The sequence below is a fragment of the Psammomys obesus genome, unplaced genomic scaffold (genome assembly GCF_907164565.1).
Source record: "Psammomys obesus unplaced genomic scaffold, mPsaObe1.curated_primary_1811, whole genome shotgun sequence".
Lineage (NCBI taxonomy): Eukaryota > Metazoa > Chordata > Mammalia > Rodentia > Muridae > Psammomys > Psammomys obesus.
The window spans coordinates 10,386,461-10,405,287 of record NW_026596101.1 but is presented as its reverse complement, the minus strand read 5'-3'; the positions used below and the strand labels follow the sequence as shown (position 1 = coordinate 10,405,287).

At 37.7% G+C, this 18,827-nt stretch overlaps 1 protein-coding gene across 2 annotated transcripts in view; it reads left to right on the top strand.

Moving 5' to 3' along the window:
- The window catches only part of Chl1 (cell adhesion molecule L1 like), a 213,831-nt gene that overhangs the window by 168,446 nt on the left and 26,558 nt on the right, over positions 1 to 18,827 (top strand). For both annotated transcript variants that reach the window (XM_055628603.1, XM_055628604.1), the window contains 8 exons: positions 3,274 to 3,414; positions 4,066 to 4,177; positions 5,458 to 5,624; positions 6,966 to 7,131; positions 10,328 to 10,452; positions 14,214 to 14,315; positions 15,444 to 15,641; positions 16,858 to 16,928. In XM_055628603.1, the coding sequence (XP_055484578.1) occupies positions 3,274 to 3,414; positions 4,066 to 4,177; positions 5,458 to 5,624; positions 6,966 to 7,131; positions 10,328 to 10,452; positions 14,214 to 14,315; positions 15,444 to 15,641; positions 16,858 to 16,928 (1,082 nt within the window). The remainder of the gene's footprint in view (positions 1 to 3,273; positions 3,415 to 4,065; positions 4,178 to 5,457; positions 5,625 to 6,965; positions 7,132 to 10,327; positions 10,453 to 14,213; positions 14,316 to 15,443; positions 15,642 to 16,857; positions 16,929 to 18,827) is intronic.

Genomic DNA, 18,827 nt, shown 5'->3' with positions numbered 1-18,827 from the left:
ATAAAACAGGGCCAGACGAAAGGGGAGGAGGTCCTCCCCAATCGGTGGACTTGGAAAGGGGCAGGGAGAAGCTGAGGGAGGGAGAGTGAGACTGGGAGGGAATGAGGGAGTCAGATACAGCTGGGATACAGAGTTAATAAAGTGTAACTACTAATAATAAACAATAATAAAAAAATTAAAAACAGAAAACTCTTTATACGTATCTTTTTAGAAAATCTTGTTCTTCATGAATCTTATTTCAAAATTAAGCCAAAGTTAATACAGTGGTAGGTTATCCATGTAACCTTTTTCACAGAGACGGCATCCAGTATTTCTGAGAGGTCCTTGGAAAACAGACCTTTTTATTCATCACTTTTCAGATGCAATGACAGGGGCTCTCTGGAATTACAGTGTTTACTTGAGGACACAACACATGTAAATTCATCACTAAAATGGAACCTTAAAAAAAAAAGCAAATTTAAATAGAGTGTTCTCTGACCATATTGTCTTATTCTTATTGATCTTATAAAAGGAAAACATCTAGAAAAATTTTGGGGATTACGTCAGGACAAGTGTCTTTTGGTAGATGCTATTAAAAGTTGTGTTTTCTCGAGACCTTAGAACAATTACCTTTGACAGTATGTAATACATCGTGAAATTTCCATCCCCCTTTCCAAGAAGGAGAGCTGAGGAAGGGTTAGTTGTTTTCATCTAAACGTGGTCTTAATTCTTCTGCAATGCTGTGTTGAGTCAAAGCTGCTCTTGCAGCCTGTGGTACAAGGAGAAGCACAGGGATGACAAGGCTAACTCTGTCAACCCTATGCATCTGTCCGATAGCAGAGGAATAAAGGATGATATCAGTGACTCAGTCCCTCACGGCGTCCTTTACAATTTCTTGCATAAAGAACTTTACAAGGGCTATTCTTGGTGCTAATCCTTAAAAGGTAGCTGATAAATTATCTCCAAGATTCATATTAGCTTTCTGATGTTGTTATAACAAATTATCAGAAATTGGTTGGCTTGAGCCTAGACATTTTCGCTGTTTTATAATTTTGTAAGTTGGAAGGTCGATGCAAGACTCACTGGAAGGAAATCAAAGTATTTCTTTCACTTTCCCTCTCTCTCTTTACCCTTCTCCTTTATTTCTTCCCCACTATCTTTTCAGTTATTACAGGCTGCCCACATTCTTCGCCCATGACCCTCTTCTTCCATATTTAAAAGTGATATCATTGTATCAATGGACATTTTTTCATAGTGACACTTTTCTGTTTCTATAACCAGACAAGAGTTTCTGATTTTCAAGAAAAAAAAAATGTAGTTACATGGGGCCAAGCTAGATAACAACATAATTTCTTTATCTCAAAGTCCTCAGGCTTATCCACATCTGGGTGGTTTCTTTCCTAGGTGAGGCTCATAGTCATAGTTTTGTTGGGTGAGCATCAGAACCTATTTTTCTGCCTACTGACAGGGAATATTCATGAATAAAACATCATCCATTGGACTTATTTCTGATGTTTTCACAAATATTTGCTCACTGTTTGGTGATGCCTGGTTTTTTAGAAGCTGAAAGCACAGTATACATCTGTACAGAAAAAGACATCAGAGCTGAGTGAAAGAATGCACATATTATGGTTCTAGTGACAAAAAAAAAAGAATGTATAAAAGGTCTCCCAACATGTAGTATATTTTCTGAAACACAAAGTTTAATGTAATTGTTATTTTGTATAATGGAAATATGAGGGTAAAGAAAATATTTATTGATATCATGTTAAATAAAATTTCTTGAATCATTGTCCTCCAGTCAATAATTCTAGCCCCAATTTTTTTTTTCTACTGCCTTTTGGGTGTGTCATAGGAGTAGTTTGGGATTTAGAGCCAGACACTGTAGGATATTCACTTTCTTTGAAACTCATGTTTACACAGCCTTGTGAATGCTGATCTAACAAGTCATGGGCAAAGTTAATGATAAATGTGTGGACCGTACCCAGTGGAATTCGCTGGCTTCTAATAAGTGTACAAAATTTTTAGATGCTCTCATTTACAAAAGATAATTCCAGTATCAACAATAGTGTTTTAAATATTTTAAAAATATTTAAAATATAATTACACAATTTCCCTATAATTATTTGTTGGACTCTCACTCGTGAATTCATAGCTGCTTTATCCATTAGTGTACTTTAGTCACTAGTGTTACACACTAGTGTAACACACACACACACACACAAACACAGAGTCACACACACAAACACACACACTAAGCACTTAAGTACAAGCTGTTGAACCCATTCAGTGTTCCATGCATGGAAATGTTTCTAGGATTGACCTCTATTCACAAATAGGCTAGGAAATGGAAACAAGCTAAATGTGCTTCAGCTGACACAGGAACGGTGTAAATGTGGTGCATATGCATACATACCCTGGAATACTATCCATCTTTAAATGAAATTCAAATATGTGATTTGTGGGTAGATAGATGTAACTAGAAAAAACATTTAGTGAAGTAACCCAGACACAGAAAGACAAACTTCATGTGTTCTCTCTCATCTGCGGTTGCTAGTTCCAAATCTTCAGATGTGTATAAAAATACCCTGGGGTAATTTCAGAAACCATGGGGTGAAAAGGAGATCATTATAGAAAATAAGCTAGATTTTATTGTTAAAATGTCGTAAACTTGACAACTACTCTAAAGAAGCAGGAGGAGGAGAAGGATAGGGAGAGGAGGGGAAGGAATGAAGGAATAAAAAGAGAAACAGAGAGACAGAAAGAGAAGGATTAAGTCTTGTGAGCTATATATTTGAAATTGCTAAATGATAATGTAAAGCACACAAAATAATGGCATAAATCCAAAAATAATAGAAAGGGGGAAAATTGAATCAGGAATTAAAAAGTTGACAAAAGAGAAATCAGGGCCTGTTAGGATCTATTGTGTTGCTACGCACTGGTTAACGTCTAGATGCAGATGATAAGTCAACTGACAGTAGCACTCAGATGTCAAACAGGTCACCTCTGATCTTATTATGAAAAGGGATACAGAGAGGCAGTGAGTAGTAGGGCAACATGGGTTTTCATAATATTTATTTCAAAGCCTAATTTGAAAAGATGTTGCAAACGCAAAAGTGTCTGGAAAGGCAGCCGTGTTGATTTGAACAAAGCGCAAAGACTTGACTTCGGTGAACTATTTTTCACCCTAAATTGTTCTTAAAATATAGATACTGTGTGACACATTTAATAAATGGTTCATAAATATTTTATATTCTGTTCTTTATCATACTGGCATTTTCTCTTCTCTTTCAGATCATCCATTTCCTGGTGACGTTATGTTCCCCAGGGAAATCAGCTTTACAAACCTACAACCCAATCATTCTGCTGTATACCAGTGCGAAGCGTCAAATAGTCACGGAACCATCCTTGCCAACGCCAATATTGATGTTGTAGGTGAGCAGACCTGGGTCCGAGCCTCTTCTGCTGTTCGCTGAAGGAACATGCTTGAAGTTCTAGTCAAAAGTACTTGCTTTCAGGAGAACAGGGAAGTGGATGTCAGATCCAGTGTTGGAATGCACGTGTTTCTGTTCATGCAGAGGGCAGAGGATAACTTTGGGTAGAATTCCTCAGGTCAAATGTACCTTCATTTTTGAGAGTGTCTCTCACAGGTCAGGAACGTATCAAGTGGCCTGGGATTGCTTGCCAGTGAGGCCCAGGGATCTAGGTGTCTGTTAATCCCCATTGGCTGGGTTAAAAGCTTGTGCCATTTTCTTTCCCCAGAGGGTTTGGGGAATAAAGTGATACTTGTATATAAAATTCTTCACTGAGTTCACTCTCCAGTCCAAAGTACCAACTGAACATTTGACACATAAAACATCAGGGAAAAAAATATCAAAGCATCATTCACTTTATGTATAGACATTGGATCTCTTACTGAAATTGTGCTTTCAGAATATGCTGATTTTGGATAATAGTCAAATTCAGGAATATGTACTGAAATGTTCAGCAGTCTTCTGTTCTTTTGAATATGCCAAGGATATAAAAACATGTCCTTTGTACCTAATGTTTGCAGAAAGCATTAAAACTTGTATTATCTTTGACTAGATGTTGTCCCACTGATAAAAACCAAGAATGAAGAAAATTATGCAATGGTGGTTGGATACAGTGCTTTTTTACATTGCGAGTACTTCGCTTCACCCAAGGCCACAGTGAGCTGGTAAGATGCTTGCTCTTCCCTTAAGGGAATAGATTGGAGGATTCTTGAGTCATCGCTTGGCAGCCTGTGTTTCGTGTTTCTACATAGAGCCAACACCTCTGAGAAATAAGGAAAGAAATTTAATTACTATTTTCCTGAAAACATCGGTCAGAATTCTGGGGCTTTTTTCACATGAAGGATGTTAAAGAGCCTTTTGTGTTCATAAAGAAAAGGAAGAATTACAACGGTTACTGAGAGTTTTTAAGATTGTGTTGTTCTGTCTGTGATGAGTCTAAGGTTTGTTATTCTTTCTGGGCTGTTTATCGTACAGCAAACACACTTAAGACTTTGCCAAGATTCGTTTCGATTTTAATAATATTACTGTTTGAATCTAAACACATCACCATAAGCATATCCTGTGTTAGTTGACGATGACATTTAGTTAGTTTACTGTGACATCATTGTGCTATTGCTCCACAAGGCTTAGAGCAGGGAGAAAAACAATGAGGTCAGGCCATAAAAGTTCAAAGTCACTAGTCTAATTAAATGGTGAGGTTTTGTCCTTTGTGTGGTTTTGATTTTGACCTTTAAAAATATTGGATTAAAATGCTGTTTATCTTGATTTCTGAAATGCTTTCAAATTTTGCATCTCAGGAAAGCCCCATGCCTTTCTCAGCCTAGTCCTCACTTTGTAGAAGCCTGTGCCAGCGGCCCATTTGTCCTCTGAAACTAAGCACAAGCAATCACTTACTATAAAATGTACAGGGTTAATCAGGCTGTGACAAGAAATGGTTGGAGAATGGATGAATGTGGGAGAAAATGAGCTTGAGGTTGATAGGGTAAGTGTAATGCATGTCCACCAAACAGGCAGGACTTCCTGGCTTATCATATTTCTGAATGACCAATGTTCTCCTAGGACAGCAGGAGACTGGGAAGGTTCATTATCTGTTTCAATTACTGGATTTCCCATTTGCCAGCCTGGAGCAATCATTAACTAAAGAGTTCACCATAAATAAGCCAGAAAATATTTATTAAGCTTGGAGGACACATGTAAAGTGGTACTAACAGCCATGAGGCAGACAGAGGCAATAGTACAAGGAGGGAATTGGGTTCTCTTTAACTATAGTCTGTTAGTCAGCTCTGATATGCACCCTTAACAGTTCTAAGAGAGAAATTGGTCTCCACAAGAGTATTTCAGAAGATCTTCTAAGCATCCAAAGAAGGTATAAGTCTGAATGATTTCAACAAATAACATCTGAAGAATAAAAAAAAAAAAATGACTCATGTCTACATCTTCACAGGGAGGTGGCTGATGAAGCCCATCCCCTTGAAGGTAGTCGGTACCATACCTACGAAAATGGCACACTGGAGATCTACAGAACTACCGAGGAAGACGCCGGATCTTACTCCTGTTGGGTAGACAATGCAATGGGGAAAGCCGTCATCACAGCCAACTTGGATATCAGAAGTATTGTTATTTTGCTTTCGCTCTCATGACTTCTCACACTGGGTTCAGTTGCTGCTTGTTTTCTCAAAAGAAACACTGCACGGATTTGAGCCATCTTAGCAGGTGGATGTGTGTCATTAGTGGTAGATGGCCATAAATGTCTTTTCTTCTTTCTTTCTTTTTTTTTTTTTTAAGATGGAAAATACTTTACTTGTTCTAAGGAGTAGGCCAGAGTCTCCTCAGAACTTCTGAAAGTGCTTCTTGGTGCCAGCAGCCTTGGTGACCTTGGTTTGTTGACTCACAAGGTCTTGCTCAAAGGCCTGCACTCTCCCATGGGGACAGTGCCTCCCATCTGTAATCCCTGAAGCAGGGGGACAGGTGCACAGACATTGTTCTTGTGGCGCTTCTCAAAGCCATTGTACTTCCAGATGAAATGTGCAGGCTGCCGGGAAGATGGCGGACAGTCAGGCCATAAATATCTTAAGAAAGATCTGTCTTGGTGTATATTTGGATCTATGTTTTCTTCCAGTAGAAAACTTGAGGTATTACCAAGTATCAGTTTATATCTGATCATTTAACAAAAATCATAGCAATCTGATCTCAGAAAAAAAGCAGCTTGACAGCTTGGATGGGCTTTTTTTGTTCTCCTTAAACCAGAATCACCTGTTCCAAACAGCCTTCCCTCTTCAGTGAAGTCCTAGAAAGTTGCTGATAGATGCAGGCTTCACTAACACTTATTTTAGTATGTGTTAGTTTTTGAGCTTCATGATTCTGATAGTAGCAATTGCTTTTGTCTTGGATTATTATGCTCTGATTCTTTCAGCAAGAAACTCTACAAGTGAATATAAAATGTTTACATTGTCATTCATCCTAAGCTCTGGTGATATTCCTGAGTAAGAAAAGAGGTGCAGGCCTCCCTTTTGCAGGGCTTACTCTTGGGTTCCCCATGTTAATGTGGACAGTACATTTATGCCAGGGCCTCACCATTTCAGCTCAGATTTCTAACTTAATAAGTGTGTGACTAGGAAATCAACTACCTTGCCAGTTTTTCTTATAACATGATTATAAAACTGGGCACTAGAGAATGATAAATTATATTACTTTTGACTTCTAGAGACATTCATTAGCTCATACTCTTGTTTACTTTAGCAAAGACTAGTAAGAAAATTTGCTAACTTATTAATTGTTGCTTGCACCTAAATATTCTCAGTTTCAGTGTTAGAAAATTATCATAGGATACATTGCATGTAAATGTGATAGTATCATGACAATTTTGGCTGCTTAGGTTGTGGCATTTAATAAAAAAGAGAGATGTGCTCTGTAGTTCTAACTAACATCATTGTTTGACTGACAAACATACAGATGCTACAAAGCTCAGAGTGTCTCCCAAGAATCCTCGCATCCCTAAATCACATGTCCTTGAACTACACTGTGAAAGCCAATGTGACTCACATTTGAAGCACAGTTTGAAACTGTCCTGGAGTAAAAACGGAAAGGTTTTCGAAATTAATGGCACCGAAGATGGCAGGTAAGTACACTGTAATAAAAGGATACTTTCTGTGTGTGCATCCGTGTGTGCGTGTGCATGTATGTGTTTAACACCACACACTAGAAAAAATAGTCCTACAATTATTCATACTGCATTAAAATACACACACATACACACACACACACACACACACACACACACACACACACACACAACTTATTCATGTGTTTCATTCTTCAAGTCAATAGTCAGAAGGCCTTGACATGCTAGTTCTGTTTCTTTTATAGGTTTTCCTTCTTGGTTTTGCCCCTCACTTTCTGTAAGACATGTTTGTCCCCTCAGTGCAGGAAACAGAAGCCAGGTGTGAGATACATATTAACTGTATAGGCTTAGGAGTCTCCTGAGCCATTGGGAAGAGCAGAAGAGCAAGATGTAAAGGGTATTGCTAACTGTTGTTTTGGGCTCTTTCTCACGGGTCTGTGTGACACAGGTATCTGCAAACTACCGCTTGCTCCTCAGACACCAGGCTTTCATGATGCTACAGGAGAGACCAGCTGCTGGTACCCTGGCTGGCAGAACCAGAGTTCACACTCTTTCTCAAAATGCAGTGTCCATTCCCTTCTTCTACCTGCAAATCTCACAAAAGTCCTTCCCACCCATAAGCCCCTAATCATACCTGCTAGTCATCATGTTACAAAGTATTGCTGGTCCTTCTGTCTGTAGCAGTAGCTTACAGAATCCTTGACAGATACCCAAATCTTGTGTAGTTATGTGTATTCTACAAGAGGGTATGTTCTATCTAAATCTCATGCTTTTATTTATAATGTAAGTTACATTTACATTATTATTAATTCCTAATGCAGTCTGAATAGCCATTCTTAATACCTAATAGGTTATATGTTAGGTATTCTTAATACCCAACACAGCAAATAGCCATTATACAGTGTGATTCAGGAGGAAATGAAAAGAAAAAAAAATGTACCTGTTCAGTACAGATGAAGGTTGATAAGATATTGTTCGTCCACAATTAGTTGAATCTGTGAATGTGATACTCATGTAGGCGAAGCCTGAAGATGCATTTCTGAGTATTCCAAACAGGAGGAATGCATATGATAGAAGAAATAAGGAAGTTTGAGTAAGGGTTGGGAATCACTGGCGTTTAAGTGTATCAAAAAGAGAAAGGGATCAACAGAAACCAGTAGAATCAAAAGAGTCAGAAAGCCTGCTTTGTCTTTTAATATATATATTGTCTTTGATGGAGAGCTAGAGAGATATCATTCTGAAGTCAAATCTCACCTGAAGTTACACAGTAGTTCTGAAGGTCTGGAGATGGCACACCCTCTCCTTAGATGAGCCCACAGCAAAGCCTTGGTTAAAAGAATACACTCAAACTCAGCGATGCTCAAATCCCAAAGGTTGGCACTTAATAGACTGGTACTCTCACACCATCTGCTTGATGTTTTTCTTCCTCCACTTTTTATAGCATGGCCTGATGAAAAGGAGAAAAAAAAAAAGCTGGGGCATAAGGTTATTGTGAATTATGATCAGATGATCTTAGAAAATACAATTAACAAATCATTGATCACTATTTTTTTTTTTTTGCACCATTCAGTCATCATATCTCTAGTCGATCCCTTTCATGACTGTTATTTCGTGGGCCTCATTGTCAATGCCTGTGTATGTATACATAAGCCACTTCTCATGCAAAGGTATTAGTCTCAGCTGAGGCCCATAGGTTATTATACTGTGATTTGTCCATTAACAACTAGTAGTACTGGCTGACAAAATTTCATTATAAAAATGGATGTAAGAGTGAGCGGCACAGGCTGGAGAGATGGCTTGCAGTTAAGAGCATTGTCTGCTCTTCCAGAGGTTCTGAGTTCAATTCCCAGAAACCTCATGGTGGCTCACAGCCATCAACAATGTGATCTGATGCCCTCTTCTGTCATGGAGGTGTACATGCAAATAGCTCCCTCATACATTAAATTAATCAGTCAATCAATCAATCAATCAATCACTCTTAAAAAAAAAAGTGAAGGGCACTACCTCCAGTCAAAAGGCAGTCATATATGATTGAGCCTTGTTTTCTGTTCTTAAATTTTTCCAGTTTATTAACCTAGCTTCAAAATTTTAAATATGTAAGACTTTCCACAAAGAAGGCATTGCTTGCAATATTTTTCAACCAAATAGCTATTACAGTGAATATATTTTAAATCTAATAGAACTTTATGTAAAAAAAATTGAGAATTTATGTTAATAAAATGTATATAAGTATAGAATTGAAGATAAAATTGATAAAGAAGTGAGTTTTGTGTGGCAAACTATTGCAAAGTGGCAAAATATATAGAGCTGATTTTTTAATTAAATTTTTATTTATTTATTTTTATTTTTTATTTTTCCAGAGCTGAGGACCGAACCCAGGGCCTTGTGCTTGCTAGGCAAGCACTCTACCACTGAGCTAAATCCCCAAACCCAAATTTTTATTTTTATATTAATTACAGTTTATTCACTTTGTATCACAGCTGTAGCCCCCCTCCCTCACTCCGTCCGAATTTCACCCTCCTTCCCTCATCTCCTCCCCAGCCCATCTCCAAGTCCACTATTAGAACTGAATTTTTAAGTGAAATAATTTTCAGAAAGAAGTACAGGTCTGCCACCTAGTGTTCATACACATTAAATGTTTTAATTATTTTATCTTGGAAGCTAACTCTTAGAGGAAAAGGAAATATCAAGAAAAGATCTTGTCAGATTCCCTTGTAATATTACGGTCCTGTGGAATTGGGTGGGATTCTAGAATCTCTTTCTTTCAACAGCATCCTCCTTGATTCTAGCATCCTCCTTGATTCTGTGTGAGGCTGTCTGCTTATATTGTCAGAATTCTGTAAACACATCCTAGCTCTGTTAGTGGGGTGTGCTTCTTAGATGTGGCAGCCAGCCCAGAGTTCTGTCTCAACCCATGGGTCACAAATGGGTTGGATTTTGTAATTTGTGAAAATGTGACCCAGTTTAATACTGTGCAGCCATGTGTGTACACTGTGAGACTTTACTCCCAGTGTTCATCTGTTGCCTTCTCTTTTAACATTTGCATCGATGAACGGGTCTCATCACTCCCTTGAATCGTTTTCGAAGAAGTAGATCGCATCACGGGTTTTTAATAGGCTGTTTCCGCTGATGCAGCTGCTCTTACCCTCATCACGTACTTTGTGTTTGCCTCCCAACCCGCACCCCCAAACAGAATAGTGATTGATGGAGCGAATCTGACCATATCGAACATCTCAATGGAGGATCAGGGTATTTACTCCTGTTCTGCTCAAACTGCTCTTGATAGCACTTCTGAGAAAACTCAAGTCACAGTCCTTGGTAAGTGACAGTAAATGGATAGAAATCTCTGCCTCTGCTTCCTGTAGGTGCTTGACTTCTCTTGGCTTTAGGTATTAAAGTCAAGGATTACTTGAGCCTCTGCTTACGTAATGAAAGTTGAGTGTTTGCTGTTGTTGCTGCTGTTTTGGTGAAACATCGTTTTCCAATTATTTCTACTCTTCTCACATTAATGCTTAATTTATTTTTCCTCCATGGGAAGTTTGCCAGTAGCAACAAGGGATAAACGATGAGGGCAGTGGAGGAAAAATAAAGTCCCAATCCACCCATCCCTACTGTTCAGAGAAGTGGGGCTGAGAATAAAAGTGGGTTCTGTGGGGTTCTGGGGAATGGCAGTATGCGGTTGCAGATGCTTGGAGTTCATGTTCTACACCAGAAACTTGTCTGCACTCTGACGGGCCCATGAAGTTGAGCGTTTACATGAAGTGTTCTGTAAAGGAACATATTTGATTATGTTTTAAATAGCAATTGGAAAACAGTATACTTCACACTGTGTACTTCATCACTCTGCAGATATCTCAATTGGCCCTGAAGTCACCAGTTTTTATAGGTCTCAGACCAGCTACTGGCTGTTTTCCCATTCTCTCTCTTTCTCCGTATTGACCCACCTCCAGCCTACAGCCTGTAAGGAAAACACCAGTAAACTGTGTAAACTGTAACTTTCACCCGATGCTGCCGATATAGCATCCTGAGAACTGTGAAGGGTGTTCACACACCTCCTCTCCCTGTATGTAGGCTTGCTGAATCCCCTGCCAAAGTCACACCTCCTCCAGGAAGCTCCCTCCTACGCAATTCCGCAATTCCGTTTGAAGGTATTCACCTACTACTAGTGTTTTAGGTCAACTGCAAGGGCAGGCTCTGGACACTTCCCACATGCATTCAAGGAGGGGCTCCTGCTGATATCTACTGATATTTCCTAATGTAGTGAGCTAAACTCTTTCTGAGATCTCACCCACAACACAGATCTTAACAATTTCCACCTATAGGAAGTGTGTAAGTTGTGTTGGAGTCCGTCATATGAAGCCAACAGCTACCAAGTCGAGTTCAGCCAACTACATCCTACCTTGTACAAGGCATAAACTTGGCTAAATGGAGAGATGTTTATCTCTAGGTAAGGGAGCTCCTTCTGCACTCTGCAAGTGGAACTATCTAATCCTCTAGTAACTATTCCAGCGGCATTTTCCACACATAGAGGCTGAACATCAGGAAAACTAGGCTGCATCTCAGGCAGCATTGGGAGACACGGGCTTTCTCCCTCAGTATTTTGAGTGATGGCAGCAACAAAAGATTTGCCTTTTGCTCTTTGGCACCCGCCTTCTGTATTTCCTTGAAAAATTAAAACTCAACTCACCCTTCTGATTAGGCTTTCATTTGTCTTAGCACCATGACATTTCGGTAAGTTTAAATAAACAGTGGCTGTGCTCATACATACCATTTATGTACATGTTAATCTCCTAAAATATTTAGTAATGTTTGGAGAATGTTAGATAAGATAGGATAATTTTTTTAAAACTGCTTCCTTCATTTTAAATTATATATTTTTTATTTTTATTATCTGATTAAAACCTATCAATAATTGGCCATGAAATGATTTTGAACCAACACGTGCAGTTTGTAAAAATATTTTATCCTAGAAAACAATAGTTTAAAAGCTTATATGTAAACAAATTTGCTCAGAAGTTATTACCAGAAGTCTGACATAATATATATATATATATATATATATATATATATATATATATATATATATATTGAGCCTTTCTGTGTTCTTCTGGTTCCATGTGATCATGTTCCAGAAAAACAGATTTTCATCTCAAAGGAAGCATGGTGACTGGGATGGGCTTTGAAAATTCTTAGTAAATCCCAAAGAGTAAAGTAAACTCTCCCAGCTTGGAAATATAGAATGCTATTGAAGAAAGTCATTTTGTGGGGATAGAGGACTGGACTGGGTTTTATGCACACCTGGCAAGCAGTCTGATCATGAAACTCTACCACCAGCTCCACGGAAATGCTTTCTTTTTTAAGTCCCTGACACGTGAAAACAAACATATACCAAACTTTAAAAGTAAGCATGTTCATCTTAAGCTATAAACAGTGCTTTTGTCAATGAACACGTACAAAAACTTGAGAAATCTTAAAGGCCAGCATGGACAATATATTTATTGTCTCCTCTAAGCAAATGTCCTTGAATACTTAAGAATATTGGAGAAAATTTTGAAAGTAAAGTTTACTTGGGATAAAATTTCCTTTATAGCATGGTGTTCTCTCTCTCTCTCTCCACCTATATATGTATAAATGTATATATACACATATTAAATACACATATATGTACATATATACATACACATGTACATATACATATAAATATGTACAACTATATACATATGAACTTATATACATATGTACCTATGTACATATGTGCATACAATATGTATGTACATATGTATATAGATGTACACATTTTTTATCAGAAATATCCACGTGTCTTAAGACTAAAGTAGGTGTTATTGCCTTTTATTTCCAAAGTTCTGTTACATTTACCAGTTCCTGATATGCATCTGCTATGATAAAATTATTTTCCTCATTTTGCACACACCAGGCTAGCATTCTATGAAAGCTGTGATAATATATGTAGAACTGTCACTAATTATAATAAAATTAAAGCCAATTGCAGAAGAATCACACAAAGCTCATGGTCCTATCTTACTTATTTATAGCCATAGGACATAACTTTTATTGATTTAATAGAACAATTATATGCATGAAGTGACTTTTACTTTCTCATTTAATCATAAAACGCTTATGTGCAAGGCACCAAGAACAATGCACATATTAGTAAGACATCCTTTCTCTTAAAAATAATTTCATCCCACAGAGTAGAAGAACCTGGCATATATTCAAGGTAATCTGGAGAAATCCCTGACCCATGAGAGACCCATCATACCTCCTAAAATTGACCATGTGTAATCAGCAATAAGTTTGCAAGTGTCCATTCTATGCATTTCCCCTTCAGTAAACCAGGGAGAGGAACAGGTGACATTTATTGTTAAATGTTGTTCTCCAGACAATTCTAATGCCCTCTCCGGCAAGCACGGTCTTTTGAGAACTGCGGTGGCCAATAGGGAAACAGGTGCAGAGAAGACTGGGTTTTAAACAGAAGCTCTAGCGGTGCTGAAATGTGTAGAGCTCAGAGTGGTCTGAAAAAGGAAGGAAACCTGCAGGGGTCTCTGAGCTTCAGCCTGCAATTTCATTACAGCTGACTTTTGTTCTCACCCAGAGTATCACCATTGTGTTTATCTAGAAAGAAACACAGTGGCAAATAGGGCTGGCACGGCTAAGCTTAGACACATTGTCAGGTAGTTTCTGGATATTTTATTTTATTGTTATTTTCATGCATCACTGACAAAAGTCAAAGATTTCCAAGACTTGGTTTCCCTTTCAGTCAGTGCCCAGGAGAGGTAAACACTCTCACAAAGTAAAATAGCACAGATAAAAGGGCTCTGTGAACGTTAAAGAATAAAAAGTGTATAAAAAGACTATTATTGCCATCAGCCTCCTGCATCCTCAGAGAAGAGGATTTACAGACACACTGTTTTGAGTATTAGTTCATTGCAAGAAGCGGAACTTGATCTTGAAATCCATTGAAAAAACATGGTAACATGGAACCATCTTTGCCCCAACATCCTTAATGCTCCTGTAAGCTGTCCGCTGTCATGTTACAGCTATCATTTATCACTTATTAGGTGTTCCAGATCCTCCAGGAAACCTTCTCTTGTCAGAAAGACAAAACAGGAGTGTCCGACTGTCCTGGGAAGCTGGAGACGACCACAACAGCAATATCAGCGGTAGGGAGCCTTGACATGACCTTTATCTTTAATAATATAGCTATTTTAATTAGCATTGGTAGATTACATAATAAGCTAGGTTTATGTACTATTATTTTATGCGTATATGTTTATCTGCTTGTATATCTGTACAACACATGAATGCGGTATCTGTAGAGGCCAGAAGAAGACATTGTATGTCCTGGAACTAGTCAGAGATGGCTATGGGCTACTGTGTGAGTGCTGAAAACTGAAACTGGGTTTCCTGCAAGAGCAGCAAGTGCTCTTAGCTATTGTGCCATCTCCCCAGCCCCTGAATTTACCATCTCAAAATACTTACACACTGCATCCCGTTAGTTATATATTTCTTGTCTTTTCACAAATAGGTGCTGTACCTTGAACATAATCCCCTCTTATACTTTTCTGTCTTTCCTCCCACTGCCGATCTCCTGTTAGCACACCAACTATCCAGCTTGACAGTTTTAACTCTACTTCCATACAATATATACTTAAATGATTTTATGTGTTTATATAAAATGTGAGAACCGCTAATGAAAAAGGACAGATAATTTTGTCTTCCTGGCATTGCCTTAATATACTTAAGACGATTTTCTCCAGTTTTACCTATTTTCCTGAAAATGGCATGACTTCATTCTTCAACTTTGCTGTTGTTGTATGTTTTAGTGTGTGCAAGTTCTTGTGTATACAGATGTGGGTGTGTACATGTGAACACGTGTGTATGTGTTTCGGGTGTATATACATAAGAAGTCAGCTTCAAACTTGAGTGTCAGTTTTTTAAGCCCTGGCTACCTTTTAGTTTGTTTGTTTTTCAACAGGATGTCTCCTTGACTTTTCAAGTAGACTAGGCTAGCCGCCTAAGAACCTTAGGAATTCTTTTGTGTCCAACTTTCTTGTACTAGTACTACAAAAGCATACTACCAGCTTTTTACGTAGGTTCTGGGAAATGAACCCAGGGTTTCAAGCTTTCAAGAAAAACACTTGTGTCAGTGTTCCGTCAGTACGGAGTACTTCTGCCAGCCCCAATATAATTTGCTTTTCTATTTCAAGCTTTTAATATTGCAAATAAATCTTAACATGTATTTAGCATATCCAGTATGTTGTAATCGTTTGTCCATGTTCTTATCTCAGAGTACATTGTAGAATTTGAAGGGAACAGAGAGGATCCTGGAAGGTGGGAGGAGCTAACCAGAGTCCCAGGAGAAGAAACAGAGGTTGTGTTATCACTGGCTCCATATGTGAGTTATCAGTTCAGGGTCACAGCTGTGAATGAAGTCGGGAGAAGTCATCCCAGCCAGCCTTCGGACCATCATGAAACTCCACCAGCAGGTATGGGTCGTCTAACATCAGGGTTCTAACAATATTTTACATGGGCTCAATTTTCGGTTTTGGATACATTAAACAACGATCAAGCATGTAATGTAGGATTTTAGATTCCTCTAAATAATTTGAAAATTTTTATGAATTAACAATATACAATGTTAGATGCATATATATATTATATATTAATATATATATATATTATAATATATATATTAATTTTTAGAGTTCTATAGTTGTTTGGTAGTGAGCAGGAAATTGGAATTGGGACATGGTGTGTGAGAAAATACTACTCTGAGCATCTTTCAATATCATGTTTGAAGCAGATTACATCATGTTCAATAGATAAAGGACACCATGAAAATAATTTTGGCTCATACAAAATCCTTTTGAAAATATAAAACTGTAATGTCTTATGCATTAAACATTTTTGTATTTCCATACTTAACTACATTATCAGGATAATTTTATGAACCACCAATAGAAACAGTGTAGAAACAATATATATTATAGGTTTGGCACTGGGTAGTATTGTGGTCATCTTATGATGTTTGTTTTTCCCTGAGTAGCGTAGCCACGCTGGGACATAATCTATTTTTTTGACTAATGAAAAAGCAAGGTGAATTACAACTTGAACCTGAGGCTCGTATGATTTTAGTTTATGCTGGACTCAGTGTTAAAAATCCTTGTTAGGATGTTTCTAATAAAATGTATCTGCCTGAATGTAATTCATGCATGTATTACTCTGTACCCCTGCTGCAGCCCCTCCCCTTATCTCCTCCCAGTCCTACCCACCCTCCATATCTAGAAAAGTCAGTTGTTGAGGTTGATACATGAACATCAGTTTCATTATGCTAGAGGCATATATACACAACATATATTTTTTTCAATAATTCTGACAGAAATGAATAGTTTGAAAATGAAAACTTTTTTTTAAAGCGGGCTTAGAGTGTCAACTACCAGGCTTAAATTTAAGATACATGTAGTAAGTCATGTAGTATCTACTCCATAGCCATTGTAGATCTCTCAAAATGCTATTTTACTCCTTTTAATAAGATGTATTCCACAAAACTGTCTTAAATCTTCTTAGAAACTAGATTTATTGAAACTAAATAAATATGCCATATTTAGCTATTTGGTTTTTGATGGGTTAGGTAGAGTTGATATGATGCTTAACTAGCTGCTTATTATGAAAAGGTAATTTTTAATGCTTGTCATTTCTCAGCTCCAGACAAGAATCCACAGAACATCAGGGTGCAAGCGTCTCAACCCAAGGAGATGATTATAAAATGGGAGGTGTGTATTCCCTAAGGGGTTAGTTAATCTTCTTCTTTTTACAATTTGTTTATTCACTTCAAGTAGGCTTGATAACTCTAATACATACAGTATTTTTTAGGAACAATGAAATAAGATTGGGGAAAAAAACGCTACAGTTTGAGTTATTGTCATTGTTTTAAGACCACAATGATTGGATTTGCTGTAAATAGGGTTAGAGGTTTGGCTCTCTGGTAGAGTCCCTTGGCTAGAATGAATGAGAGCTTGAACTCCATTCCAAGAAATGAAAAACCAACAAAAAGAATGAGCATAGCATGGAATCTAATCCTGGAAATGTATTTAGTGACAAGTAAACAAATTTATCTGGATGGAATTTGCTATAGGGATTTTCAGATTTCTAGTATTTTACTTCTAGTATTTTAGGTGTTTTCACAATTAAAATATAGTAAAAGAAAATCTCTCAACGTAGGTCATCATATATAATGAATATTAAACAAATACCACTCCACCAAATAGGAATCATAGTTCTTATAGACAGTTACTTGTGATTCTGATGCAGCCTCACTATTTCTCTGCTTTAGACTCAGACACTGAGATTCTTCCCTTCCTCACACTATAGAAATACATCACCTGAAAATGTCAGTAAATCAAACTACTCTTTGAACTTTTCAAATCAGTTTACATCTGCTGAGATAACTTCCATTACTCTATTATTTCATTATCTAATTCCCATATTTCTTCTGGAACCAGGAGCTGTGTTTTTGATGGGGCCTGGGCACCCCAGCTACTTGTTCTCTGCATTTTGGCAAGTAGCCATTTTCTTAAATGTTCTTCTGTTGCAAGAAGAAGTTTATTTTCAGTGACAGGCTCTCTGATCACCTCTGGCCAGGCCACAGAAGAAAATGAGGCCAGTTTTGATGAGGCCTGATAAGCCAGGGTCAGATGGAGAGTGAGGAGGTCCTCCACTATCAGGGGACTAGATAAAGGGCATAGGGAGAGAAGATAGAGGGTGGGTAGGACTGGAAGGAGATGAGGGAGAGGGCTTCAGCAAGGATACAAAGTGAATAAGTTCTAATAAATAAATATATAAATAAAATTAAATTAAAAAGAAGTTTATTTGATTAAGGGTGAGAGACACACTTATCTACAGCTGTATGGGTAGATATTAAGAATGCAGGACTAGTATAGAAATTATTCTTGTTTAGTCAATTGGTGGTAGTAGGTCCTCCACTAAGATCTATGACTTACTAGTGACTGGCTAGATTTTCAGCACCAGTCATGATTCTCTCCTGTAAGTGGGCCTTAGGCTCCACCTGTAGACAAATAACTACACGTACTTAAGGAATGCCGAGAGTGGAAGAAACAGTCTTCTGCATGGATGAAAACCCTAAGCTGTTCTTTAATACTCAGAGGTCAGTCCTGAAATCATTCATACAAGTAGATCTAAATGGACTGAGAAGTTTGTATTTCTATATTTACTATGCACACGTGTGTGTGTGTGTGTGTGTGCGTGTGTGTGTAATAATAGCAAATAAAGAAAAAGAGGCTATGATATTTAGAGGAAGCAAGGTAGGAGTCCACGGGAGAGGATGGAGAGAAGAAAGTAAAAACAATGTCATTCTATTTTACTTAAAAGGTTATCATAGTACAGTGTGGATTTAGATCTTCTAGTCTTACTTTGTCCTTGATAGTTTCTGTCTCTTGTCCAAGATTTAAATGATTTTTAAAATTGATTTCAATAACATAACTAACTTTGAAGAAAATGTATGAATAACATCTAAACAACAAACAAGTTAATAAGTTCACCCAGACACCAAGTTAAATTAGAAAAATAGAAAGTTATTCAATTACTATCTTAAATGGCGATAACCTGGACATTCAACTCTTAAGTGCTAAGGTTTAATTTTATGCATTGAATGT